Here is a 27,552-nt window from a genome sequence, read left to right on the forward strand (position 1 = left end):
CAGATATGGGTATAGACTTTATCATGGTAAGTGACCATGAGTTTCCCAAGGGGAAAGGGGAGAGTATGCATGCAGCGTTTCTCCAACTTATTTGACTTTGACTCACTCCCAAGCATTTCTAGGTCCAGCATTTGGAGGAACATTCTCTGGGAAATGCGGGGAATCCCCAGTTCCCATGTTCTCTGATGAGACTGTATATAGGTGGGGAGTTAGCAGAGGTCTGAGCAGACTCCCTTCTGGAAGAAGGTAGCCATGACCTCTGACCTTTGCTGTCCACCCAGGGTTTCCCCTGAAGCTTGAGGGAAGGTGCCAGAGCTGGCAGTCTGCCTGGGGATACTGAGGCCCAAAAGACCAAGCACTGCCCAGGTCAGGAGCAGGTCAGAGGGCCGGCTAGGATCTGGATGGAGTGCTCCCAGGCAGTGCTCCCACACAGAGGGCCCCAGTGGCCTCACAGCCGATTAGGGGTGTGGAAGTGTTTTGGACACGGGACAGCTCCGAGAGAGAGACCTGTGGGCAGTTCTCTGAAGCATGGGAGCTCTCGTCTCACACATGAGTCGTTTCCTAGGAAATGGAGCAGATAGAATCGTGACCCAGTGTGCGGCGCACAGATGCACAGGCTGGGTGTGATGTATAGGTGTGTAGGCCCACTGTGCTGAGGGCGCTCTGGGTGTGATGCTGTGTTCTGGTGTGTCACCGTGTGCTGGTGGGGCACTGCCTGCTTGCGTGACCTGTGCGCAGCGCTGAGGTCGCGCCAGGTGTGAGCGGGAGGCGGTGGGGTGTGTGTGTGCCGTGGGCGTGGGGAGCCGCGTTGTGTGACCGGGAAGGTGTGTCGCAGTGTGCGGGAGACAGTGTGAGCTTGCGTGTCCCGGCCCGCCCCGCCCCGCGGCCGGGCAGGTGTGGGCGGGCCGAGCGGACCCCGCCAAGCTCGGGCTTGGAGAGCCGGCGGGAAACAGGAAGCAGGGGAGGGAGGCGCGGCCGGACGGCGGGGAGGCAGGGCGTGCGGGCGGACGTGCGGGGGGCTGACCGGCCGGACGCTCGGGCCAGGCCGGGGCGACGATGTGGGGAGGCCCGGGCAGCCCCCGCGGCCGCGGGGACGGGGGCGGGGTCGGGGGCGCCGCGGACAACGCTCCCCTGCGCCGGCGGAGCCGCCGCCCCAGCGCAGAGCCTGGAGCCCGAGGCGGCTGCGGCGTGCGGGCTCAGTCGGGTGAGCGGTGGCCACGCACCGCGGGGCCGACGGGGCGCGGGAAGGGGCGCTGGGGACACCCGGCGGGCGGGCGGGCGACGCCCCCAGCGCCGGGGCACCGCGCTGACGACCCGCGTCTCGCCCGCAGACCCGGAGGACGCAGCCATGCCGGGCGGGGTCGAGGCGGGGGAGGCCGAAGAGGAGGCCGGGGCCGGCTCAGGGTCCGAGGCAGAGGAGGACGCTCTGTGGGAGCGGATCGAGGGCGTCCGGCACCGGCTGACGCGCACCCTCAACCCGGCCAAGCTCACGCCGTATCTGCGCCAGTGCCGGGTCATCGACGAGCAGGACGAGGAAGAGGTGCTGAGCACTTACCGCTTCCCGTGCCGCGTCAACCGCACCGGTGAGCCGCGGGGCGTCGGGGGTCGGGCCTGGCGGGCGGTGCCCTGGGTCGCCCCACGGCGCCTTGGAGCGCGAAGCCAGGGGGTCTGGTCCCCTGGGCCTCGGTCTCCACATCTGTAGAGTGTGATGGATGGTAGGTCCACTGACCTGCCTTCTACCCCCCCACCATTGTGACCCAGCGGGTCCAGCATTTGGGGTTTGTCTGTTTTGGGGTTTCCGCCCACTTCCTGGGCCCACATTAGAGCAGAAGGTTGGATATGGTCGCCAGGGCAGGCTAGGCCTAGGACCTCCCGGTCACAGCTGGTGGATTGGGCATCGTCCTTGCCCTTTGATCTTGGTTCTCTTTGCCCCCTCCCTCTGTGAGCCTCTCACTCCTTGGAGAGTCATCTTCCCCCAAGTGCTCAAGACCCACCGAAGGGATGGACTTCAGGCTTGGCCAACGGGAGAAATATTTTACATTGCGTTTGGGGATAGAGGGGGCTTCTCTGTGTTATGGAAACGGCAGGCAGCATTTTCTGGCCTTGATCTGTGTGTGTGTGTAGGGGGGTAGGCAGAAGGTTGGGGCGCTGTGGGAGCACAGGGGCCATGGTAGGGATCCTGGCTGTCCTGGCTGTGGCAGACAGGATCTGACCCTGCTGTGTAGAGGCAGGTCCCTGTGTGTCAATGGCTTAATTATCTGGGGCACTTGGGCCCTAGAACACAGTAGGGGGAGGAAGCGGCTAGGCACGGGGGTAATTCCTCACCTTGAACCCTGGACGTCCTTCCGCCACTCCGCAGGGCGTCTGATGGACATCTTGCGCTGCCGCGGCAAGAGGGGCTATGAGGCCTTTCTGGAAGCCCTGGAGTTCTACTACCCCGAGCACTTCACACTGCTCACGGGCCAAGAGCCTGCCCAGCGCTGTTCCATGATCCTTGGTGAGTGGATCCACAGTGGGTGCCATACCTCGGACTCCAGTGCAGATGTTCCTTGCCCCATTCCTGTCAGGGAGGCACTCCCATTATGCCTGTTGACCAGATAGAGAGACTGAGGCACAGAGAGATCTGAAGCACTTTGCCCAAGGTTCCATAGCAGACTGAGTGTGGGGCTGGGACACTAATCCAGTTAGTCTGAGTTGGGAGCAACACACTCAACAAGGGGCAAGAGCTCTTTCACCCTAAAATTGTTTTCAGACATGTATGTGTCAGGCAGGCATGAGTTTATAGAGTCTTATGTAAAAACTACAAACACTCCAGGCAACTTTAGAACAAAAAGGAAAGATCTGCTCTGCTGGTAAGAGTTTGGTAAGTCTCCCTTTTCTTTGCATTCGCTCACACACATACACACACACTCACACACGCGGGATCATCCTACGTGTATTGCTCCATATTTCGCTTTTTCTCAGAACTGATTTTTGTGATTTTCCCACATCTGTTATACTTGTTTTAAAAGACTGCATAGTGTTCATTAATGATGTTGTGCTGTAAGTCATTTAACTGGCCCCCTGTTGATGGACGTCTGGGTTGTTTCTAGTTTTGTAAGATTACAGATGGTGCTGGAAACATACTTGTGTGTGCACCTGTGTGCCAATGTGTATCTTAGGAGGAGAGGTTCTGAGAAGTAAAATTTCTCCAAGAGTATTATTAAGTATTAAGTATTTTAAATGTGAAATCAACATACATTCCATCAGCAGTGTATGAGTGTCCAGTACCCTCATGGATCCTGGGGATCATTTAAAAAAAATTTTTTTTTTAATTTAAAAATATTTTTGCCAGTTTGGTATGTCAAAGGTAACGTTATTTTAAGTTTGTACTTCATTGAGAGATGTAGTTCACAACTTACTAGTTAGTAAACCTTGCGCAAATGACTTGACCTTTCTGTGCCTCAGTTTTTCTGTCTTTAAGGTGGATATAATAGTACCTGTCTTAAGTGTTGTCATGAAGATTAAATGAATGAATATATATATCCCAAAGAATAAAGTCAAATGTTAGTGGCTATTATTATTATTATTGCTGGTGACTTTGAGCATATTTTCCTATGTTTGTTAGCCATTTTTATTTTAGAAATTACCTACTGGTAGTTTTTACCCATATTTTTATTTTGTTGTTTTCCTTATTGATTTGTAAAAGCTTTTTATATATGGTAGCTCTGAATCCTTTATTACATTTTTCTCCTGCTCTGTTGCCTGTCTTTTAATTTCATTTGTTACATCTTTCATCATTCAGAGATTTAAACATTTTTATATGGATTTGTCCATCTTTTATAGCTCCCAAATTTCGTGCCTTATTGAGGAAGGCCTTCCTTACCCCCAAATTATAAAAATACATTCCAGTATTTCCTGCTAGTGTTTTTATGGTGTGGGTTTTTCTGTGTGGTTTGCTGGATATTATTTGCCTGACTTGACTTTTCTGTCCCCTGTCCCTGGCAGATGAGGAGGGGCCTGAGGGCCTGACCCAGTTTCTGATGACGGAGGTGCGGCGGCTGCGGGAGGCTCGAAAGAGCCAACTGCAGCGGGAGCAGCAGCTGCAGGCTCGAGGCCGGGTGCTAGAGGAGGAGCGGGCAGGGCTGGAGCAGCGGCTGCGGGAGCAGCAGCAGGCTCAGGAGCGCTGCCAACGGCTGCGGGAGGACTGGGAGGCGAGCAGCCTGGAGCTGCTTCGGCTCAAGGACGAGAATTACATGATCGCCATGCGCCTGGCACAGCTCAGTGAGGAGAAGAACTCAGCCGTGCTGCGTAGCCGTGACCTGCAGCTGGCGGTAGGCCCTGGGAGATGGTTGAGGTAGAGTGGGGAAGGGGTGACCTTTGCAAAAAAAAAAAAGATGGTGCTATGGTAGCCAGCTCGTGTCCCAGAGCCACCATCTGCTGGACTGTGGGCAAGTCCTTTCACAGCCCTGTGCCTCAGTTTTCTCATCTGCATTGTGGGGGTGTTGATGGCATGTATTTCATTGAGTTATGATTGTGGTTCTCAACTGGGAGTAAATTCCCCCCCCCCCCTTCCCGGAAACATTTGGCCGTGCCTGCAAACATTTTTGGTTGTTACTGCTAGGAGTGTGCTATTGGCATCTAGTGGGTAGGGGGCCAGGGATATTGCTAAACGTTCTGCAGTGCACAGGACAGCCCCCCTCCAACCAAGAACGATCAGGCCCCAAATGTCAGTAAGTGCTGAGGTGGAGAAACCTCGGGTTACGAGATTACACAAGTTTAAGACGTGTAGTGCTTGGCACAGAGTTAGTGCTCCAAACCTGTATCACCATTAGCATGTTGTTATTATTAGTATTATTAAGTGATGCTGTGTGCCAATCAGGTTACATGCATCAGGTCACATGATCCCAGGAAGGCACCATGCACAGGGTCTGAAACCCAGGCCCTGAGGCTTAGATTGTAAAGGACTTGCTCATCACAAAGCCAGGAAATGGAACAGCCTGGATTTTAACCAGGTCTGCCTGGCACCAGCGCTGGTGTCTGCCCCATGATGCTTTCCTGCCTGTTTGCATCCAGGTGAACTCTCACCCAGTCCTCTCCAGCAGGGAGTGAGGCTGGGAAGCCGAGTCTCACTTTCTTGGTGTCTTGTTGGTAGTTAGCATGGGGATAAAATGGTATTTTACTTCCCTAGGGAATTGTTTCAAGGATTTAACGAGCTAATGCTTGTCAAAGATTTAACAGTGCCAATCACACGTAGTAGGCTCTTTCCAGCAATACTGTGCCAGGTGCCACGGGGTATTCTGACCGTGGGATTTGAAATCTCCTGACCTATGAGGCTCGGCTAAGGCTGTGCCGTTGCAGCCTGTGATGGGTGGGAGGTTGCCGGTGTGAGAGCAACTGTGTGCAGGAGCCTGCGGCTGTGCATGCCGGTAGGTTGATGTTTGGGGAAGTGAGTCCTGATCGGGGGTGTGGAGGCCACAGGTTGAAGGGCCCAGGCTGCCAGGCCCGCTGGGGGGTGTCGGAAACTAATGTGTGGGTGTGAGGTTGACAAGGAGGCTGTCCTCTAAGGGCCTGCTTGGTGTTCGGCGCGAGATGGGGCTGTCTGAGGCCCAAAGGCTGGCTGCAGATTAAGTGAAGGGTAGCACGGGCGAGGATTCCCTCTCTGAGCCTCAGTTTCCTCATCATCCTGGAAGCAGGAGGTCATGGGTCAGGATGGCATAAACAATGAAACAGCACCTATGAGCCAGGCACGGTCTTCACTGCATACCACGTACCAACTCCTTGAATTTTCTAGCAACTCTATTGGGACAAAGGTGGGGCCGTTATTGTCCCCATTATTTATGGATGAGGAAACTGAGGCACAGAGAGGTTGGTTACAGCACTTTGCTAGGGTCCCAAAATTGAGAATTTCTGACTTTGCTCTTTGTACTGTTGGGCTGGGGTGGGGTGGGTGGCAGGTGGGGAGAGCTGGGGTCGTCCCTCTTTTTCTGAAATGGACATGAGACTTGCTATGAAATTTGGAAGAAAGGGTCCTGCTACTCAGAGAGGACAGCATGATGGCCACCGGCCCAAGGGTGTTGGCAGCGGCTGTGGCCGGCCTCGCTTGTCTCACCTTTGGGTTGGGTGTGTTTATGAGTTGGGTCCCCTGAAGTGGCAGATATATGCATGTGACTGGGGGGGTGTCCTCTGTGTGTGTATGTACAGCCGTCTGGGATCTCCTGGGGTGGGGTAGAGGGATGAAGAAGAGGAATTAGAAGTGCCTCTATATCTCCAGATTAGATGCAGGCACGCATAGTATGACCACCTGGGGGTATAGTATGACCACAAGGCAGAGAATGGCTGCTTTTTCCCAGTTTAAGGGTAGAGAGTAAGGGGTGAAATTCAATTAATAGGTAAGTTTTTCTTTAAGTGTAGCTACTGTAAATTTGCCTAAATTTTTGGAACTTTTTGGCATTGCAGATGGAAATAAACAGAGCAGCTGATGGCACCTGCCTTAGCAGCTTGGGCTTCCTTCCCCCATGGACAGGTGTGTGTGGTGGCTGTGATTTAATACTGTGTTTTATAAGGTGTGAATTTAATGAGCTGTTATTTCTAACTAACATAAACTTAGGGAACCAACGCTGTAATTTTGTGCTAAGTCAGTTTGTACACCAGGATTAAATGCATCCGTATTTCCTGGCACTCAGTGAAGACTCCCAGGTGCCTTGTCCCCTGAGCTCATCGGGGAGCTTACTGGCCAAGGGTCAGGCAGGAGGCTATGGTGTGTGGCTGCGGTTTGCTGGAGAGGGTGTGACCACGCTTGCCCTTGTAACTAGCTGTCTTTCTCCGGCAGTTCACAAAGCATGTTTTGTGAGGGGAAAGGAATGTGAGAGTCATGAATTTCTTTCTGAGTCCTTTGCGTAGGAGGAGGAGTATCGTGGAATTGCCTGACCTAGCCTCCAGGCGTGTGTGTGTGTGTGTGTGTGTGTGTGTGTGTGTGTGTTGCCATTCAAGGTTCTGAGGGGGGTGGGGCTGCAAGTCATTTTCCAAGAGAGGACAGGGTACTCCTAGGACACCAGATGTTGGCATGCCTGAGAGTAGCACCAGAGGTCATTGTGCCCTTTTTCCAACAATGACTTCATTTTGTGGCCTGCCACCTACTGCTACTCTTGTCACTGTCTAGCCGCCTCAGACTCCACATGAATTTGGAAAATAATGCTGGCTGAGTACACTCATAATCCAGCAAACTGGTCATGCATATCTGCTCTCAGCCAGGTGGCCACCACACAGCACCCATCCACCACCCTGGCCGGCTTCTGGTTGCACCCACCGAATGGGTGACAGGTTGAGGTTCTGGGGCTTTTATTTAAAGCTGTGAAGATAGCCACTGTCACATTCCTGGCAGCTCTATAGCCAGCCTCTGACAGTTTAAAGGTCTCTGTCCACCCTCTGTCTTATTTGATTCTTGCGTTGACTTTGGGAGGCAGGTGGTGGAGCAGGGGAATTGAATGGGCCCATTTTACCGATGAGGAAACTGAGGCCCAGAGGAGGTAAGCGACTTGCTCAGGATGACAGAGGTAATAAAAGTGGTAATAAGTGAAATCTGGACCCCTGGCTTGGAGTGCTTATTGGAGATGAACCGACAGCACCGTCTTCCTGAGGGGGAACCCAGGTAGGAACGTCTTGGAGGAGGGAGCAGACTCACATCTGTTCCATGAGTATATTGAGCTGGCTCGCTGGGTGGGAAGGGAACCTCCTGGCTCTTGGGCTGGGTGAGACCCTCAAAACCATCGTCCTTTGCTCGCCCTGGAGATGAGGAGACTGAGGTACAGAGAGGGGCCATGACTTGCCCAAGGCCACACTGAGTTAGAGGCATAGGGCCCAGACCCTGGTTCCCCCATGTTCTTGGTGCAGCCCTCCGTCTCCTCCATCGTGCTGGCGCTGGGCTCCATTGCCTGAACTGTGTGTTGGAACTGCTGGATGGAGGGGCGCGCTGTGATGCAGCACCCTGCCCACATGTCCTTGAAGCAGAGCTCCCTGGGAGGGTGGCTTGGCCTGGCTGTCCCCTTCCTTCCTCATCGTATTTGCCTGGCCTGTATGTTCTTCGTAGACAAGTCCAGGAGGACTCCTGCTTGGGTCCCTGTGGGGACCCAGGGGGCACTGAGGAGTGAGGAGCAGGACCTCTCCCCGTCGGCTTCATGGGGGTCGCTCTCTGGGCTTAGCCATGTCTCGGTGTCCAGGTGGATCAGCTCAAGCTCAAGGTGAGCCGGCTGGAGGAAGAGTGCACACTGCTGCGCAGGGCCAGGGGGCCCCTCCCCGGGGCTGAGGAGAAGGAGAAAGAGCCAGACAGTGCCGACTTGGTCTCTGAGTTGCGCGCTGAGAACCAGCGGTTGACAGCGTCCCTGCAGGAGCTGCAGGAAGGCCGGCAGCAGGTACATGGGGCCGGGTGGTACTGGGGGAGGGGCAGGGTCAGACCTTTCTGCTGCTCACTCATCCTCCTGAGGCCAGAGATTGAAGTGTCTACACCCGGGGTCTGAGATCTGGCGGGAACCCTGGCTGGCCTCTTGAACCCTGAGCGGAGGGCCCTTAGCGCTTGGCTCTCCTGGCATTTAGTCTGGAGTCTGTGGGTGGCGCCAGGAGGTCCTGGACTCCCTGAAACTGTGCACCTGATATGTGAGCAATTTTCTGGGGAGAGGGCCCCCAGCTTTCCTTGGATTTGTAGAGAAATCTGTGACCCTGGAAAGGTTGAGACCCCTAAAGTATGGGTGGCCCTGGGGCTTGCTGGGTATAGCCTGTGGCAGGTCAGTGGCAGTGTGGGCTGGGCACCTGGCACACGGGAAGTAGAGGATGGGAGCCAGGGCTCTGGTGTATTTTACAGGGTTGGGGGCGCCTGGTTGGGGTGGGGTCTGGATCTTGGGTCTATAGTCTACCTGTGTGGGCCGGGCTCAGCACCTGTGAAGACCCCTTGTCAGAGGGGTGGGAATAGGCCTTAGAAATAGCCACCCGTCTGCTGATCTGGGTGATGGGTGGGGACCAGAGCAAGAGAGAGGGTCTGGTTCTTGTTTAGGAATAAGATCCTGGCTGAAGTTGTCTGAGCATGCCTTCATCCACTTACCTCATTTGTACCCCAGATGCTCCCTGGAGGGTGGGCAGGGCTCGTGCGGCCACGCCCACTCTCCATATGGGACACCGTGGTCTAGAGAGGTCAAGGCCCTTGGCCAAGGTGGAAGAGCTAGTGGGGTGGGTCCAAGCACTGAAGGCTGCGTGTTCCCCTTCCCCCTGATACTCAAGGTGGGCCCTGGGCCAGAGGCTGAGGCAGCTTTGGACTCTGGCTCCCAGGAGGCAAGCCGGCCCGGGGCCCCAGGCTCAGAGCGTATCCTCCTGGACATCCTGGAGCATGACTGGCGGGAGGCACAGGACAGCAAGCAGGAGCTGTGCCAGAAGCTGCATGCTGTGCAGGGGGAGCTGCAGTGGGCCGAGGAGCTGCGGGACAAGGTAACGGCCACCATGTGCCATCTCTCACCCTGCCCTGCCTCCACCTTCCTTCTTGCTAACAGCCTGGGGAGGCTCCTGGGACGGGGAGGGGGATGGGCATCACCAGTTGGCTTGAGCCGACTTTCCCTGCAGGTGTGCCAGGCACTGTGCTAGGAATTACACATTCCTTCATTCTCAAGTATTTATTGAGAGACATCAGTGAACAAAACAAATGTCTGCTCTGCGGAGAGTAAATTCTAGCAGGGGAGATAAACCGTACGCTGTACACCTAAGTCAGCCACTAAGTAGCGGAGCTGTGAGGGCTGTGGAAGAAGCACAGCAGAGCAGGAGGGCCTATTGCAGCTAAAATGGGGAGGCCAAGGTTGGCTGGGAGGGTGTCATTATTGGTTAGTACCATTTTACAGAGTAGGGAGCTGAGGCCTAGTGAGGTGAAGTCAGGCTCAGCTTGGGGTGGGCACTTGTTATTGGGGCTCAGGGCTTGCTGCCTCGACCTGCTGGGCACCTGCTGGTTAGCTTCCCCCGGTCCCCAGCCCTGTGATCTGACCTGGGCACATTCTACCCTGCACTGCTCTGCCCACCGCCTGCCCGCAGTACCTGCAGGAGATGGAGGACCTACGGCTGAAGCACCGCACGCTGCAGAAGGACTGCGACCTGTACAAGCACCGCATGGCCACTGTCCTGGCCCAGCTGGAGGAGATCGAGAAGGAGCGGGACCAGGTGAGCCCAGCCTGCTGCACTCAGGGCCTGGCCCGGCCATTGGTTCTCATACGGCAGCAGACGAAGACAAGCAGACAGGACTAGAATTGTAGGAAAGAGTTTGACAGTGCACTGATCCATTTGTGGGGGGTAAGCAGGCCAGGAGAACCACAGACACGGGGCCTTGAACGCTTGAGTTATGTCAGCCTTGCCCTCTGAACACACCTGCCTTACCTGCGCTCCTGTAACAGGAAAGTTGGTCCTGATGCTCTTCATTTTTGAACCCCTATTCTCTTCACATCAAGGACAAGGCCTACACAGGGGAGGTGCTTGCAGGTATTTGCTGATGAAGAAATTCTCAAAAGTTTTGGCTCCCAGGCCCTGAGCAGCATGGCCCTCAATGCCTGACGCCACGGGCTGTGCCACGTACCGCGGGCCAGCTCCTCCAGGTCTGCAGTTTTCCCGTGCGAGGCTCCCACGCAGCAGGGAGGGCAGCGTTGTTTTGTCTTTGGACCAAGTTTGAATCCCACTAGGGAAGTTAAAGCTTACACATCAGGATGGGCCTTAGGATCCTCTGATAGGCTTGGTGGAAAGGCAGAAGCTTTATCCGTGGACAGTCTGACTTTGTGGTCCCAGGGGTCTGCACTTCGCCTGGTTGCTCCTGGCCCTTGGGCCTCTGGCTCCAGTTTCCCCTGCGGGAGTGGGTGGCAGGTCTGGGCCAGGGGCCCAGCTCTCAGGGACCCTGGTCTTCATTGTGGGGAAATGTGCTTTGGATGCGATGGGCTGGGTTTGAATCCAGGCACCTCCACTAGCCGGATGCAGTGACTAAAGCTGGCTGCACACAGTAGGTCTCACAGAGCTTTAAGTTGTTCTAGGGAAATGGTAAGAGTCTGGGCTCTGCAACTGGACTGCCTGGGTTTGACTCCTAGCCCTGCCCCTGATGCCTTGGTTTCCTTATCTATAAGATGAGAAAAATGAGAATCTCTAACTTGGAGAGTTCATGTACAAATTAAATGAGCTGATATTTAGCACTGGGCCTGGCACACAGGAAGTGATTTTCCTGCTGGCACCCCCATCCGTGTGGTCAGAGGCCAGGACAGTTGAGTCAGTGTGGCGCCTTCACCCTCCCGCTCTCCGCAGGCCATTCAGAGCCGCGACCGGATCCAGCTACAGTACTCGCAGAGCCTCATAGAGAAGGACCAGTACCGTAAGCAGGTGCGGAGTCTGGAGGCCGAGCGGGACGAACTGCTGACCACGCTCACCAGCCTGGAGGGCACCAAGGCCCTGCTAGAGGCACAGCTGCAGCGGGCCCAGGGAGGCCCCTGCCTCAAGGTGACAGGGGCAGGGTACAGGGGTCCTGGTGGGCATGCTGGGGTCCTGGCAGGAGCTCTTAGCCGGGGCTGGGAAGATGCTGAACCTGGTGGGAAACCTTCAACCTGGGGGAACCGGTAGGAGCCCTCAGCTTGGAGTAGGACTTGCAGGGCTGGATGGGAAACTTCAGTGGGGGTATGACCGCAGGAGACCCATGGGGAACTCTCAGCTGGGCTTGAGAAGATGCAGATTCTGGGCAGGGTACATGGGTCCTACCATGAGCCTTCACCCTAGGTCAAGAACATGTTGGTCTTGGAGAGAACTCTCGGCCAGGATGCCGGTCTGGTGGGGAGCTCCAGCTCGGGTGGGTGTGAGTTGGTGCATTAGGAAACAGGACAGAGGCATATGGGTCTGTGAGTTTCTGGGATTGCTTGTGGGGGCACGAAGACTAGTTTGAAGCCTGTCTTTTCGTATACTTGGAGAAGCCTGGCTGCCCAAGGGCCAGTGAGTATCTTGGAATGCAAAACATAAGCCCTAAAAGCCCCTCCGAGATCAGGTAGTTCAATTCCCTCATTGCGTAAGGTCAGAGAGGGTCAGGGGTTTGCCCAAGGTCACACAGCCAGCCGGCCCCCAAGACCCCTTGTAAATTAGATACTAGTTCTTGGATCTCCATCAGGAACTCTACCTTTTCCCATCTTGGCTTTGCTTGGAGATAATCAGCTGGCCAGGTGTTTAATACCTGGAGGAATAGAACAGAGGAAGTGTGACTCTGTGACTTCTCACTTTTCAAAACCCTCAGTGTTTTTTCACTCTTACATTAAGACAAAGCCCCTTCCCGTGCCCCAGAGGCCCCGCAGATGAGCTCCTCCCTCCCTCTAGCCTGGTTCTCTGGGTCTTAACCTTTCATTTCCTGGAATGTGTCACAGTCTTGTCTCCGGGACTTTGCACATGCTGTTCCAACGGCCTAGACCATTCTCCCCAACTTCGTCTACTTAGCACCTACTTATCCTTTAGTTCTCAGTTCAAACCACACTTTCTCTTGAAAGTACTCTGATGCTACCAGGCTGGGTGCGCCTTTGAGTGCCTTCCCTGCCCTGGGTACCTTCCTTCCCTGCTCTCTTGGAAGCTTGGGGCTCTTTCCTTCATCCGTCTCCATGTTCACAGTTCGTGTTCTCCTGTAGGTTGAGAGCTCCAGGAGGGCAGGGACCTGGCTCCCTCAGTCCTGCTGTGTCCCTGTTCCTGGCACACAGCAGGCATTCAGTCAGGGACTGACGCTGGCCCTCACCCAGAACTGCTGATCTCCTTGCTCCCCCTTCCTCTGCCAGGCCTGTGCTTCCTCCCATTCCCTGTGCTCCAACCTCAGCAGCACCTGGAGCCTGAGCGAGTTCCCCTCCCCGCTGGGAGGCCCAGAGGCAGCTGGGGAGGCAGCTGTCATGGGGGGACTTGAGCCCCACAACTTGGTAAGACACCTGCCCCACCCCGAATATGGGGGGACACTGATAGCATTCACATAATTACTAACATGTAGCGTGCTTTCTAGTTTGCTGACTGGTCCCTTTCACCTATGAGGAAATTGAGGCCCATGAAGGCCAAGCACCTTATTTAAGCTCACCCAGGGCCAGTTCCGTGCTGGGCCTGGGCCTGGGCCTGGGCGACTTGGGGGGCCACTCACACACTGTAATCTTGCAGAGCACACTCCTCTGCTGTAGGCCCAGTTCTCATCTGTGGAATGGGCACAAACTTAGGTGTGTTGAATTGTGGGAAGGTGCAGTGGGGGTGACCCAGGCCCTGTCATGACATTGCAGGAGATGGCCACAGACAGCGAGAAGGAGATCAACCGACTCTCCATCCTGCCTTTCCCGCCCAGTGCCGGCTCTATCCTCCGCCGACAACGTGAGGAGGACCCTGCACCTGCTAAGAGGTTAACAGGCTGGGAAGAGAGCCATAGAGGCCCAGAGAGGTGGGGCTGCCATTTCCTGAAACAGCCACCTCCCAGAATCCCTAATGCCAGAGTCAACTCTAGGCAGTCGCTTCCCTTTGTTGCCTTGAAATGGTTGACGCCCTAGACACCCAGGCCCTGAGCGTCACAGGCGTGACTGAGGTCAGAGGTTAAGATAAGGCTAAAGGGCAAGGTAGGCTCAGCCCTAGCCAAGCCTCCTGGGGGGAGAGTCACTAGAGGTCGAGCCTCAAAGTTCCTAAACCCAGGGGAAGTCTGGATGGTTGAGGACTAGGGCATGTGGAGAATGCTTCAGGGGGTCAGGGACCTCAGGCAAGAAAGCCGGCCTCAGGTTTGGGTGTCAGCAGCCAATGGGGGCCAGAAAAAACAAGCCGTCTCCACTAGTGGCAGGACTGGGGGCAGGGATGTCCTGCCTCCTGGTCTATGTCTCAGTCACAAGCTTGATTGTATGAGTGAATCTGCCACGAGTGGGGTGTGTGATGAAGAGGTCATGGTCTAGTGTGGGAGGCAGGCCCAGGAGCCACGAATGACAATGTAGAACGTGAGGGTGAGATGAGGGGAGGCTTCCTGGAGGGGGTGGCATTAAAGGCCAGGCCAGGTGGGGGCTGAGGTCAGGATGTGAACTTCTTGCCTGTGAGTTTACGGGAACGAGGTGACATGAGTGCCCTGTGCCTGGGACCCCTACCTTGGGTCTAGCCTGCATTTGCTTGGGGGCTGCAGGACCTTTGGTGGCATGAGGGCAGGAGGAGGGAGGGGGGCAGATGCCCACCGAACCTCAGCTCCTGTCCCCCTCTCCCTTTCTCTGCCCAGGTCCTTCAGCAGCATGTCAGACATCACAGGTAAGGGCCCTCGGGCACTCTGTGGGGAGGGCTCATGTGGAGGGTAGCTTTTTAGCTCACCTGAGCCCACTGCTGCCTGCTCTGCCCTTGGCCTGTGTCCCCCTCCCTGAGGTGCTCCTGTGCCCTGGCCAGCCAGGAAGGCTGTGCTCAGAAAGCCGCTGGGGGAGTTGGTTCACCCTGAGCCCAGTTCTGGTTCTGGCCGTGCTGCGCTCGCCCACCCTTCCAGGACCCTCTCCAGGAGACTGAAGGGTCCTCCTGGCAGGCCCTGGCCCAGCTCTGAGCCCAGTGGGTCCAGTGTGTTCTTGGGTCTTCAAACCTGCGAAGGCCCTAGGCCTCTGGGCCCTCCCCCCATTTCTCAGTCCCTCAGCCCAGCACCCCTGAACCTCACTCCTCCTCCCCAGGGAGTGTAACGCTGAAGCCCTGGTCCCCCGGCCTCTCCTCCTCGTCATCCTCTGACAGTGTGTGGCCCTTGGGAAAGCCGGACAGCCTCCTGGCCAGAGGCTGTGGCCTGGATCTCCTCAACAGGTACAGAAGCTGCCTGGGGTGGGTGGAAGTGGGGGCGCTGGGTCTCAGATTCCTGGAGGAGGGTGAGCAGGGGCGAGGTGGGAGGGAGGCAGCAACTAAGGCTTTGCTTTGTGCAACTGTCAGAATTGTAAGGTGTTTAGACACAGGCCGACTTGGATTCAAATCCTGTCACCACCGTTATGGTCTATGTGACTAGTGACTGTGCCTCTCTGCGCCTCAGTTTCTTCATTGGCTAAAGGTGATAGTGATGTCTTCTGCATGTCGGTGTTTTGAGATTTAGGACTCATGTCAGTTAAGACACTGACACTCTGCTTGCCAGTCCTCCCTACCGTGTTTCCTTTAAAATAAGACTGGGTCTTCTATTAATTTTTGCTCCAAAAGATGCATTAGGGCTTATGTTCAGGGGATGTCATCCTGAAAAATCATGCTAGGGCTTATTTTCGAGGAAACATGGTAGCTCTGAGCTCCTACCCAGTAAAGCTTCGTGCTGTGGGTCTGGGGTGGGGCCACCGAGGGAGCTCCAGCAGCCGAGCTGGCCACAAACCCATGACAGAAGTCATGCAACACATTGGCTCAGAGTGGGCTGCAGGCAGTGAACTCTGTGTTGGGCAGTGGGCGAGTGGACCTTAGGAGGGGTGATAGAGAAGGTCGTGCTGAGAATGTGGCCTCTGAACTCAGCCATGGAGAGAGAGCAGGTAGGGAGGACAGCTGGGTGACTGGAAGAGGGAGAGAGCAGAGGCTGTCTAGAGATGGGTTTGGAGTTTGGCATTGACTGGAGCACCCGGAGGGTGGCGGGGTGGGTGGAGGCAGAGCCACAGCAGGCTTTGTGAGTCAGGCTAGAAAAGTGTGGACTTTGGCTGGTGCACTCTGGGAAACCTGTGAGGGTTTAGCTATTACTAAATGCAGGACAGCTGCTGCCTGCCTTACAGCATTGTATGTGTCCTGGGAGGTAGGCATTATATCCCTGTCTTATAGAGCCCAGTTTTACTGAGGCTCAGAGAGGTTAAGTGACTTGCCGGAGGTCACACAGCGAGGAGGTGCCCTGGTCGAGGTCTACAGTGACCTGATCAGACTTGGATTTTGGAAAGGGTATAGGAAGCACTGATGTCAGAGCTGAAATGTGGGAATGCTGGATACAGGGGACAGGTCACACAAGAAATCAGGGCAGAGTAGGACCAGGGGCCTCCCGCCTCCTGGAAGCAGCTTGGCCAGGCTTGTGTCCAGGCCCTGCCCCCACCCTCACCCCCGGCAGCGGGCCCAGTGTGACATTGTTTCTCCCTGTGCAGGACATGCTTCTGGGGGAAGGGGTGGAGGTACCTCCCTTCCTGCCTGCCTCGGCCCTTCCTCCAGCTCAGGCCTGCAGCAGGGGTCTTGGCTACTGTCCAGGGGGTGCCGGGATACAGCCTAGGGAGCAGGAGCCATGTGATCATGTGATCATGGGGCCACCTCTGCTGCCCACGCTATTCCCGCGGAGGAGGGAGATGGGGGAAGAACACGTTACATTGGGCAGGGGTGGTGGATGGAGAGAGAAAGAAGTGGATGGACAGGCAGAGAGGGAGGTGAGGTGCCCGTGCATGTGTTCCCGGGCAATATGACAACAGAGTGGGGAAACACAGACTTTGTTAGCCAGCTAAAATCCCTGCTCTGTCACTTACTACTGGGGGATCTTGGGTACGTCACTTAGTTTCCCTGTGTGTCAGTTTCCTACTCTGTAAAATGGGATCACTATAGTGCCTGTCCCCTAGGATCGCTGTGGGGGTTCCAGGATTCCTACTATGGTGCTTAGAACTGTGCCTGGCTCCTCATGAGTGATAATGTTAGCTGTTAGCTGATACTATTGTTGACCTTGTTGCTCAATTCTCAGAGTAGCCTTCGAGGCTGGCATTTTTAGCCCTGTTACACAGATAAGGGAAATGAGGCTCAGAGTGTCAGGAATTTGGTGGTGGAATTGGGGACTCCAAGGTACCTTCCTTTGGGGACTCCAAGGTACCTTCCTTCCATCTAGGCTACTTTCAATCTCACGCCCGTGTTCAGCACTTACAACCTGCTGGGTATTTTCAGCCCTCATCTCCCCTGTCCTTCCGGGGCTCCTTGGGCCTTGGGGCAGGGCAGAGGAGATGGGCAGTGGGTGTGCTGGGGCAGGCCAAAGGATGGATGACAGACAAGCTGGGAGACAGCGAGGAAGAGCTGAGAGTGCAAGTGAGGTGCCGAGCCGGGAGGGGCAGGTGGGAAGAGCTCCAGGTGCTGGGGCCCTGGCCAGGGCCCGCCCTGCCTGCACTTACTACACTTACCGTACTCCATAGACTCGGGAACTCTGGCACCTTCCGTCCTGGCACAGGGGTGTGAATAGGTCATGGCCTGACTCCACCAGCTGTGCAACCCTTGTCCAGTTATAACGTCCCCGGGCCTCAGTTTTCCTCTTCTCTAACATGAGGGGAATAACAGATGTCTCTCATAGGGTTGGCGGGAGCATTAAATGAGGTAATCTGTGTGGCTTGCTCAAGGCTCGGCTACTTTAGTCCCTGACCTAGAACAAAGCAGTTCTGTACACTGCTTAGGGATCTTCCCACAGTGCCCTGGGGCGGGGACACTCATTAAGACCATTTGGGTCATCAATGCTTAGAGCTGACAGAGTGAAGGACTGGCCCTGTTCCCCACTGTGACCTGACACTGGGGTTGGGGGGCTAAGGAAATCCCATCCTTTGCCTTGCCCGCAGGCAGGGTTGGGGGTCAGTCAGACTGTGTTGCTGGAGACCCAGGAGTCCCAGGAGGTTGCAGCAGGCAGCCCTATCCCCCACCATGTTCCTCTTTCTGCCCCCCCACCCCCTGCCTGCTTGTCTGCTGAGGGGGCCTTGATATGAACCCTGCCCCCACTGAGACCCCAGGTGGACTCTGAAAAGTGCTCAGAGTTAGTCGTCCCAGGCTGTGGAGGCTCAGGGAAGTCACTTGGTCCCTCGGGGACGTGGGCTAGGGTGTCCTGAAGGAGGGGATGCCTTAGTTGGGTCTTCAGGAAGTAGCAGGAATTGGCAAGAGGAGCCTGAAAGCCTGGGGTGGAGAGTCAAACGCTGGAATTGCAGGGAGGGGAGGGGTGTGCCCAGGCAGGGGGTGGAGGGCCTGGGTGCTGGCTGCTTGCTGGGTCTTGCTCTCGAGAATCGGTGATGGGGAGTTGACTGTGTATTTGAAACAGGTGGGGAAGCTGCGGGCCCCACAGGGGTGACTTGTCCTGAATCATACCTGATAACAGGGATGTCTCATTTTCACTGAGCACTTCGTTCTTGCTGGGTCCTGTTCTAAGAGCATCCCATGTTTAACTCATTGAATTTAGCAACAAAATAGGTAGACGCAGATGGGGCTGCTGAGGACTGGAGGGGCAGAGCCAGGCCGTCTGGCCCCAGAGTTCCTGCTGGCACCCTGTATGCCACATTTCTCAAACTCTTCCGTCTGCAACCCCCTGTGAGAAAAACCCTGTACACCTACTTGAAACAAAAGGGTCATGACACAGTAGTTGGATTTACTTGAAGGGAGACAGCTTATACTTTCTATTCCATTCCCTTAAAAAACAGAATTTCCCTTCCCACTTAGGAATCGGCCTGCAGTTGGAAGGCCCCCGGAGTTTTCTGGTTTCCCCTCTGCCTGCATTATCTTTACGTTCGTCTGACCTTCACACGCACAGTGGGAGATGGGTGCCACTACTGTCCTTGCTGTATGGATGTGGTGACTGAGAATCAAGCAGCCAGCTCACTCGTTCAAGCCTAGGGCGCAGTGAATGCTGGGGTTTGATGTTGGACTGTGTTGCTCCAGCCATAAGGCCTTTGGGCAGCGTCGCCAGGCCTGGCCTCAGGCCTCCCAGCTCTCTCCAGGCCTTTCCGTGCCGCTCGATACAGCCAGGAGAGTCCCAGGGCTGAAGGAGCCTGTGAAGGCAGCACCCATATCCAGCCCCCGCTGCTCGGGCCTGGTTCTCTGTTTTGACTTAGGGGGTGGGAGCCAAGACGGGCTCCCTGGAGCCAAAGTTCCCATCTCTGCATGAGTGCTGATTGGGTTCAGGTCCTTTGCAGCCTTGCCCACCCCAGGCTGGCAGCAGGGCAGTGTGGCTGTGTGTACTGCAGCTGCCAAGGTGGGTGGGGAGGTGGGTGGATACCTGGACTCTGCCTAGGCCACCTCTTCAGCTGGGGCACACCTGCTGACCCTGGCTTCTCCCCTGCCCAGTACCAGGGCCAGGAGGTCAGGGAGGAAACCGACTTCTGGTCAGTTTTCTCTGAGCCTGGCCATAGGGCCTCACCAATTCTTATCCAGGGACAGGCAGAGTCCTGCCATGATGAGGATCTTGGTGACTCGTTGTCAACCATCAGTGGCTCCCACTGACCATGAGAGGTAGGCCAGATACTGTGCCCTCCGCGGGCTGGTTACAGCTTGCCTTTCCTGGGAACTGTTTCCCATGATGTTAAATTAGTTAATCAGAGCACAGCTTAGTATGGTGTCTGGCTAAGTACCCAGTAAGTGTTGGTTGCTATTAGTCTTACTGTTATTAAATTCTTCCACACGTCCTGTATTGTGTCCTCCACTCCTTCAGCTCCTGCCTGCCCTGCAGCCTGGAACACCCTCTCCTCTCTGCCTATTACTGACGTGCTTCTGTTCTTCATTACGGTGTAGCCCAGCTGCTGCTTCCTCTGGGAAGCCACACCCCTTTGTGCACCCACTGCTGGCTGTGACCTTCCCTGATCTGTGTTGTGTTCTAATGGTGACCTTCCCTCCTAGACTGTGAGCGTAACAAGCTTTTATTAGTCATCTACTATGTGCCAGATACTGTGTTTGGTGCTAGGAATCCAGAGCTGCACACGACAGCAGGCTGGTTATGAGGGTGTTCTTTCCGACGGAGGACACAAAAGGGAACATGCAGGGTGCAGATGCTGTGCTTCTGCAGGAAGCACCTCACTCTGTGCTGGGGTCTGGGAGGGAGAGGTCGCTTTTGACCTGAACCCTATAGGATGAGCAGAATTTGCCAGGAAGAGAAGAGGGGGAAGGCAATGATGCAATGGGCCGGGGGTGGGAGTCACGACATGCTTGGGGAATCGCTGTGGTTTTCCAAGAATGATGAACTGAATCAGAATACTGACTGAACTCTAATTCACATCTGCCTTCTCTCTTCTTAGGTCTCTGGCCATCCAAGTGTCTGGCCGGAGCCCCCCTGGAGGACCTGAGCCCCAGGACAGAGGTCTAGATGGCCTGCCATTCCTTGGGGACAGCTGGTCTGGGGCCGGGGTTCGGAGAGTGTTCTCTGGGCCAGGGTCTGCCAGGGTGGAACCAAGAGAGGTGAGGCCCTCTACTCTGGGCTGGGGGCGGAGTTAGTGGTTTAGCAGGAGTTACGAGTTAGTACCTTCTGATTGGTGGATCTAGGTCACTGGGCGGAGTTTCTGGGGATTGGCCAGAAGGGGGCTCAATGATTAAGCTGCTGGTTGCACTGCCTCACCGGCATTAAATGAAATCTGATTGGGCAAAGGATGGGAGATGGGGCAGACGGGACCTTCACAGGTTCTGGCTTTTAAATATGGGAAGGATCTGGATGAACCTGATGGGTGGGGAGCCCTGTTGATGGGAGCAGAATCTGAAGCCCACTGAGTTGGAGCCGCCTGAATTATGAAACATGGTCAGGCCCACACACAGTCTTCCTCCAGAGACAGGGCTGCGCTGCCCTTGGAAGCTCACTTCTTTTCCTCCATGCCTTGGTTTTCTCCCAGCCAAGGACAGAGGCTGCTGGCCTGGAAGGGGCAGGCCTGGAAGGCGAGGCCCAGCAGAGAACCTTGCCCTGGAACCAGGGGTCCACACTCTCCTTCCTGATGGACTCCAACGGTAAGTGTGGCCGGGGGGACTTACCAGTCCCTCGAGGGCCAACAGAGGGTCATTTAGCCCCTGGTGGAGGTGGGACCACTGAGTCCTCAGAGGGAGATGCTGTTCTGCCTCTTAACTCTCGGCAGTGCTCTTCCTTCCCATGTCACTGCCTCATGCTGCTTGTCTGTTTTATGCCCTCCCTCCATCCTAAGTAAGCAGCTGATAGTGAAAGGAGCACTGGACAGGAGTCCAGACACCCGGGTTCGAGTCCTGGTTCTGTCCCTAGTGGGCTTGGTGGCCTTGGGCAAGACCCGCTCTCTCTGGGCCTCAGACTCGCACTTATTTTTTTAATTTAAATAAATTTTTTAAAAAATTTATTAAAAGATAGCTAACACAATATTATACTAGTTTCAGGTGTATCGGCCTCTCACTTTAAGAAGGGGAAGGTGGGGTCCTGGCGGCTCAGGCTGATCCCTGACTTCATCCTCCTCTTGTCCTCCCTGCTGTCCCATGCCCAGCTTGCCAGTCCTTCCGTGAGGCCCTAGATGCCTGGGTGAAGGGGCTTGGCGCTGAGCCCTTCTACATTCGAGCCAACCTCACTTTGCCCGAACGGGCAGACCCCCATGCCCTGTGCGTGAAGGCCCAAGAGATCCTGCGGCTGGTGGACCCGGCGTACAAGCGGCGGCAGGAGTGGTTCTGCACACGGGTTGACCCCCTCACGCTGCGAGACCTGGACCGGGGCACAGTGCCCAATTATCAGAGGTGATGCAGAGCCAGGAACTTGGGGAGAGGATCGCAGTGGGAGCTGGGACCAGGATGGGGGCCTTTTCCTCCCTCGGCAACCCTTCACCATCCTCTGGGACAGGATGGGGAGCTAGATGAGAGGAGGTGAGAGGCTCCCTGTTTCCCTACAAACAGATGACATGACACCCCTTCCCCCCAGCGCCCAGCAGCTCCTGGAAGTTCAGGAGAAATGTCTGCCCTCCAGCCGGCACCGAGGGCCCCGCAGTAATGTAAGTAGGGCTTGGCCAGCTGGGAGAGGGCTGCTAAGAGTGGGGTCCAAAAGGGAGAGGCCAGGCTTCATTCTCTGGCAGCCTGGGGGCGGAGAGAAGGGAGACCCCACCTTGCTCCTTCGCTTGGGCTTGGTTGATCATTTACTATGTGCCAGCACATAGAAGAACAACGGGACTCACGTCCAGGGGAGTTGTGAGATTAAATGAGATAGAGTGTGCCCGGTGCTCAGGAGCCCACCTGGCACATGGTAAGCACTTGTCAAAATAACGGTCACATCCCTTTTTCCAATCCCTGGTGGGGGTGGGGAGGCTGGGCTGGGTGAGCCTGCCCCTGTACATCTGGGCACAGCGAGGCCCAGAGGCACTAGAGAAGGGGTTGAGAGTGTGGACTCTGGAGCCAGACTGCCTGGATTTGAATGCCAGCTCTGCCACTTACCAGCTGTGAAACCTTGGACAACTACCTGACGCTCCCTGGAGGCTCTGTGTTCTCATCTGTAAAATGGGGAGTTAATGTGCCTGCTTGGCCTCTCAGCATAGAAGTTCAATGGTTCACGCACACCTGGGGCCTAGTTAGTTTGTGTGTCCCATTGTAGGCGTTTGGTACATGTCAGCTATTGGTATAATGAATGCTGTCGTTTGTGGTTTCAGTAATCTTTCTCCCCAAAGCCATATTGCTAATTCACTGGAAGAGATCCCAAAGTTTGTCTCTTTTGCGAGATTAGGTTCCTCTGGTCTCTGGGCCTCGGTTTGCCCATCTATAAAGTGGGAGGTAGACCTAGGGCTCCTCCAGCTCTAACTGGCTCTGACAGGCTTGCTTCCCTCAGCCCATAGGGATGGTTGTCCTGTCCTGTCTGGGGGACTGTGCTGGGCCAGGTGAGGGCAGGAGAAAGCCTGGTATAGAGGGCCATGTTTGTGGGGCGTGGACAGCAGTGGCACGGAGGCCCCCTCTGCTGGGGGTCGCATTCACTGTCCCTCCTCCCTGAGGTTGGGATGGCGCTGAGCTCACAGGTGCCCCTCTTTCCCTTTGCCCTCTCCAGCTGAAGAAGCGAGCGCTGGACCAGCTACGGCTGGTGAAGCCCAAGCACGGGGGGAGCCCGGCCGGAGACCCCCAGGAGCAGCTGCTGCTGGAGCCCTGCTCAGGTGAGTGCACAGGTGTGAAGGTGCAGCCTGGGCTGCCTACGGAGTTCAGGAGTGTGCACCCTGGGTGTCCTTTGGCCTGGAAGCACCTGTTGTGAGGGTGCCAGTGGGGCGGGGCCTGAGAGACAGGGCTCTTCCTGGTGGGAGACGCGCCAATAGGTTGAGGGAGCCGGTCGGTGGGGGAGGTGCATGCTTCTGCGTGTGTCTGTGAGTCTGTATGAGTGTGGGACAGGCATGAGCACGGGCCCGTTCTCATCTGGCAGAGCACATGCAGCTGTGCTTTTCACGTGTGTGGTGGCAGGTGCTGTGAGGACCCCAGTACATTGAGACTTTGGGTCAGAGCAGGGAGGGAGAAGGGGCTGGGGGAGCCAGATGAGGGAGTAGCAGTTCTGAAGGGCAAAGAGGAGGGAATTGGGTGAGGGAAGACTTCCTGGAAGGGAGCCTTCAAGGATGAAGTTTGTTCCAGGCAGAAGGCACAGCTCGTGAAAATGCAGAGGCGAAGCTGTGCCTGGTGTGTTTGGAGGACACCGAGTACAACCAGTGGGTATCGGGCGGCAGCTCTGCCATGCTTTCTGCTTGGTCCAGAGGACACAGTGGTCCCCCACTCCTTTGGAGCTTACTGCCTACTGAGGACGGGGGAAGGCAGATGCCTGTCACCCGTGAACATCATAATCGCAAAGTGTGACCCTTGGGATAGAGGAGAACTGGGTGCTGTGGAGTGCATGCCAGAGGCTCTGCACGTCTGGGAACTGGGGAAGGTGGGCCCTGGGCTCTGAAGGGGGAGTGAGGGTTAATTGGGCCAAGAGGTACCAGGGTGGGGCTGCAGCCTCTCCAGGGCAGGAGAAGGCCCTGTGATTGGAGGCGGCTGAAAGGAGGTGTGTATGGCAGGAGTCTGTGATGGGGCACGTGGCTTGCTGCCTCCCCAGGTCCTGGCAGGGCTGTGGTCTTTTTCCTGAGAGTCGTGGGTGTTACTGGCACATTGAAAGCAGGGGAGTTAAGGGATCTCACTTCAGTTTTAAAACTTCTCTCTGGCTGCTAAGTGGAGAATGGCCTGTAGGGGGCGAGGGTGAGGCACAGGATGGGTGGGCTGAGCCTATTGCAACAGTCCCAGTGAGGGAGGGGGCAGCGTGTGTGTGCCCAGCAGGACTTAGGAAGGGAAAAAAGATGGGGGGCTGGAGAGGAGGTGATGGGGTTTTGGGTATGTAGGGGGTGGCCACACCTAGGAAAGAGGAGCTGGGGCGCTGCCTGCACCCTCATCTCTTCTGCACCCCTCCCCCACCACAGAGCCAGAGCGGAGCCCCAAACCCTACAGCCTGGTGCAGCCTCTGCTGGTGCCCGCCCTGCGGCCGGTGGTGCTCTTACCTGAGTGCCTGGCGCCCCGGCTTATCCGCAACCTGCTAGACCTGCCCAACTCCCGGCTGGACTTCCAAGTGTGCCCAGCGGGTGAGCCTTTGCGTGGAGAGAGGGGAGGGCAGAGTGGCACCCCGGGGCAGCCCTTCATTCCTGCCCCTCCTTGCTCTGCAGAAAGCCTGTCTGGGGAGGAACAATGTGCACCCTCAGCACCTGGAGCCCCCAAGGCCCGGCCTGTCACCCCAGGGCTGGGCAGCAGGATCCGAGCCATCCAGGAGTCTGTCGGGAAGGTAGGTGCTGGGCTGGGGGCTGCCCTTCTGGGCCCAAGAGCCAGAGTATGAGTGGAGGCCCGTGCTGCTCCATTGCACAGTGACTCTGGGCAAGTCCTTTCCCTTCTGTTGGCTCACCTGTGAGTGGATGGGTTAGGGCAGTGGACCTTATGTGGGGGGGTCACTATTGAGGTGTTTGGCTGCATCTCACCTATCTGCCTCTCCCCTACCCTGGGAGCTGACTTGGGTGAGGGGTGGATAGGCTCCATCCTACAGATGGGGAGGCTGAGGTCCAGAGGCGTGAAGTGACTTATTTCCCCAGATGTCCAGCCTTCTCTTCTGGTTCTTCCCTCACTGTCAAGGTCCCTTTGGATGGGGACTGTACTATGGGGCCCCAGGGAAGAAGGGGCAGGGAGGTGAGTGACTTCTGGGCTGGGAGTAAAATGTATCTTGACCTCCGAGAAGAAGCACTGCCTGTTGGAGCTGGGTGCAAGGGGCGTGCGGGAACTGGTCCAGAATGAAATCTACCCCATCGTCATCCACGTGGAGGTGACCGAAAAGAATGTCCGGGAAGTCAGGTGAGGCGGGTGGGGGGAGGCAGGACCCCAAAGCCCCTCCTCTCTGTGGATGTCTCTCTCTCTCTGTCTCTCTGTCTGTCTCTCGCTTCTCCGTCTCTTTCTTTGCCATGTCTCTTTTTGTTTCCCTCCATCTGTCCGTGCTCTCTGACTCTCCATATCTTTGTCTCTCTCTCCATCTCTGTCTGTCTCTATCTGGCACTCTGCCCACTGCCCACTTTCCTCTCTTGGCAGGGGTCTGCTGGGCCGGCCGGGCTGGCGGGACTCAGAGCTGCTGCGGCAGTGTCGCAGCTCAGAGCAGGTGCTCTGGGAGCTGCCCTGCTCCTGGGTGCAGGTGCCCGCCCACACGTGGGGCCACTCGGAGGAGCTGGCCAAGATGGTGCGTGGCCGCATCCTGCAGGAGCAGGCCCGTCTCGTGTGGGTGGAGCGTGGCCCTGGCAGAGGCGGCAGCAGCAGCAGCAGCGACGCCTGAAGGGCCCCTTCTGATGCCTGCAGCTTCCTCACACACTTCAGAAGCCACCAGTGGGGACCCTGGTGTCTGCGGTGGAGCCGGGTCGTCCCTGTGCTGAGCCTTCCCAGATCCTCGGGCAGAGCTGCCACCTGTCCCGTTCTTGCTGCTCTAGGCTTCCCTGTGTGCCCCCTTGTCTCCATGTCCCTCCATCATTGCTCACCCCGGAGCGTCTAAGTTCTCACTCTCGTGTACAGGTTTACACCCAAGTTCTCAGGGGGCAGTCTCCTGTCTGTCCCTCCCCCGTGGGCACACGAGGTCTCCTAGGCTCTCAGCCTATTCTGCTTACAGGAGCCTCGAGCCCGCCTTGTGTGACTCCCACCCGTCCAGCTCACATTTCTTGTGTGTACCTCCTCCACTCGTGGGCATCATGGCTGCCCTGGTCTACTGTCACCTGTGCCCCTGTGTCTACTAGTCATACACGTGTTTGTGGTTCTCTCCTGTGTAAATGTCATGCCCCCCAGCCTCATGACACTTGAGCACTAATACATGTGTGTGCCTGGTGAGCACACGTTGGACCACGTTCTCACAGCGCCCGCTCCCTGCTCTGCCCCCTCTCAGAGGGACAGGTGGGGAGGGGGCTGGCTGCTCCATCACCAGAATGTACTGCTCCTGGATTTTTAATGGACCTTTTTCACTCAGAAGCTGCACATTATGGAACATTAAACAGTTTGTTATAGAAGTTGGTGGCCTTTTGCTTGCTTGTCTCCCTGGCCTGGCCCCCCCCCTCTCTGCACTGTCCCCACCCCCAGTTCAGGCTGATACCACCTTTCAGGTCCCCGCTCGCCCATGGGGAGGGTCAGATTTCTCTCCTGACTCACCAGAGCCGCCCGCCATCTGTGCTGGCGTCACCTTACCTGCCCCTGAATGACCGGAGGAGGGCCCCACAGATGGGCCACCCCCATGTTCAGCTCTGCCTGTGTGTGATCATCAAAAGAGTGTCCCCTGGGGGTGGCGGGGACACTAAGGCCAGCAGGGTTTGGTCTTAGGTTTAAGGGGCCTGGCTCCTGAGTCCTGAGCAGACCAAGAGCAAACCTTCAGTGTGCAAACAGGTCCCTGAGACTGCTCCTCCAGAGAGAGGATGGTCACCTCCAGAGGGAGAAATCTAGGCAGACTTACTGGAGGAGGTACCACCTGAGTTTGGGATTTGGGATTCCTTTCTTCAAGAAGCATTTCTTGGACCTACATGTTTATGTGCTGTCCTAGATACTCCTGTGACTGTCTTCGGTAACAGTAACTAACTTGGGCAAGCCCCTGGGAGGTTTTGAGGAAGTGCGTTAGTAGGTGGAGGAAACCTCAAGAGCAACAGCTCAGAGGCAGAAAATGGTTTGAGTTTGGCCACTGAGGCTGGGAAGTCAGGGGTAGGGGCTGCCTAAATTTTAGTGTCCTTTGAGGTCTGGCTCAGAAACCATCTCCACGAAGCCTGCTTGATTCTCTCAGGTCTTGGCACTTCTTGACCATGCCATGCCCCGTGTTGTGGCAGGTTGGGTTTCTGTGGATGGCTGAAGGCTCCTTGGGTGAGGAGTCCGGATCATGCTCATTTGGGTAAATGAACCTCTTCCCCTCCTTGCTGTGTGCCTGGCCCAATCCTTGGTCTAAGAACCAGAGTCTGGGTGAAGATGTGGGAACCTAGTGGCTCAGCTGCCTTTGTCTGGTCCTATGTTAGGTGACCTTTCCATGGGGTGGAGGAGCCCACTAATCCTTTAATTCTCACCAAGCCTTTTTTCATCCACACTTTATTATAAGTGATGAAGGTAAAGTTCAGAAAGGTAAAGTAACTTGCCCAGAGTCACGCAGCTAGGGAGTGGCCCAATTAGAATTTCAACCCTGGTCTGTGTGGCATGAAGCCTGGGCTCATCTCTTGGTGATGTGGTTCTGAGAAGATGGGCTGTGAAGGGGCGTGGCAGGGGGCTGGCCCATAGGAGGGTGATTCAAAAGGGTTAGTTTTTCTTCTCCCTCCACAGTCTGTCCACCTAATGCAGGGTTGGGCCACAGCAGGCCCAGTTCAACTCATCTGGTACTTTCTTGTGTTTAACAAATATTTGCTGAGCTCCTACTATTTACCAGGCACTGTTCGAGGCACAGGGGAATTC

The 27,552-nt window shown here is 56.1% G+C and overlaps 1 protein-coding gene across 6 annotated transcripts; it reads left to right on the forward strand.

The window, feature by feature from the left end:
* Positions 1-705: 705 nt before the first annotated feature.
* CARD10 (caspase recruitment domain family member 10) lies at positions 706-26,140 on the forward strand. Of its 6 annotated transcripts, none has more exons than XM_081059612.1 (21): positions 706-824; positions 1,332-1,583; positions 2,360-2,497; positions 3,988-4,313; positions 8,199-8,390; positions 9,298-9,453; positions 10,045-10,170; positions 11,290-11,481; positions 12,786-12,920; positions 13,266-13,381; positions 14,228-14,256; positions 14,658-14,781; positions 19,932-20,091; positions 20,517-20,628; positions 21,126-21,369; positions 21,551-21,620; positions 22,658-22,760; positions 24,042-24,200; positions 24,282-24,397; positions 24,842-24,954; positions 25,186-26,140. In XM_081059612.1, the coding sequence occupies exons 2-21, from the start codon at positions 1,349-1,351 to the stop codon at positions 25,421-25,423; spliced, it is 3,084 nt and encodes a 1,027-aa protein (XP_080915738.1). In that variant the 5' UTR covers positions 706-824; positions 1,332-1,348; the 3' UTR covers positions 25,424-26,140. The 6 variants fall into 6 exon arrangements, with proteins under 6 accessions (XP_080915738.1, XP_080915734.1, XP_080915733.1 ...); XM_081059608.1 differs by lacking the exon at positions 706-824 and adding an exon at positions 1,006-1,204; XM_081059607.1 differs by lacking the exon at positions 706-824 and adding an exon at positions 1,106-1,204 and having other exon boundaries at positions 24,839-24,954; positions 25,186-26,139.
* The last annotated feature ends 1,412 nt before the right edge of the window (positions 26,141-27,552 follow it).

Source organism: Rhinolophus hipposideros, assembly GCF_964194185.1.
Source record: "Rhinolophus hipposideros genome assembly, chromosome: 9".
Lineage (NCBI taxonomy): Eukaryota > Metazoa > Chordata > Mammalia > Chiroptera > Rhinolophidae > Rhinolophus > Rhinolophus hipposideros.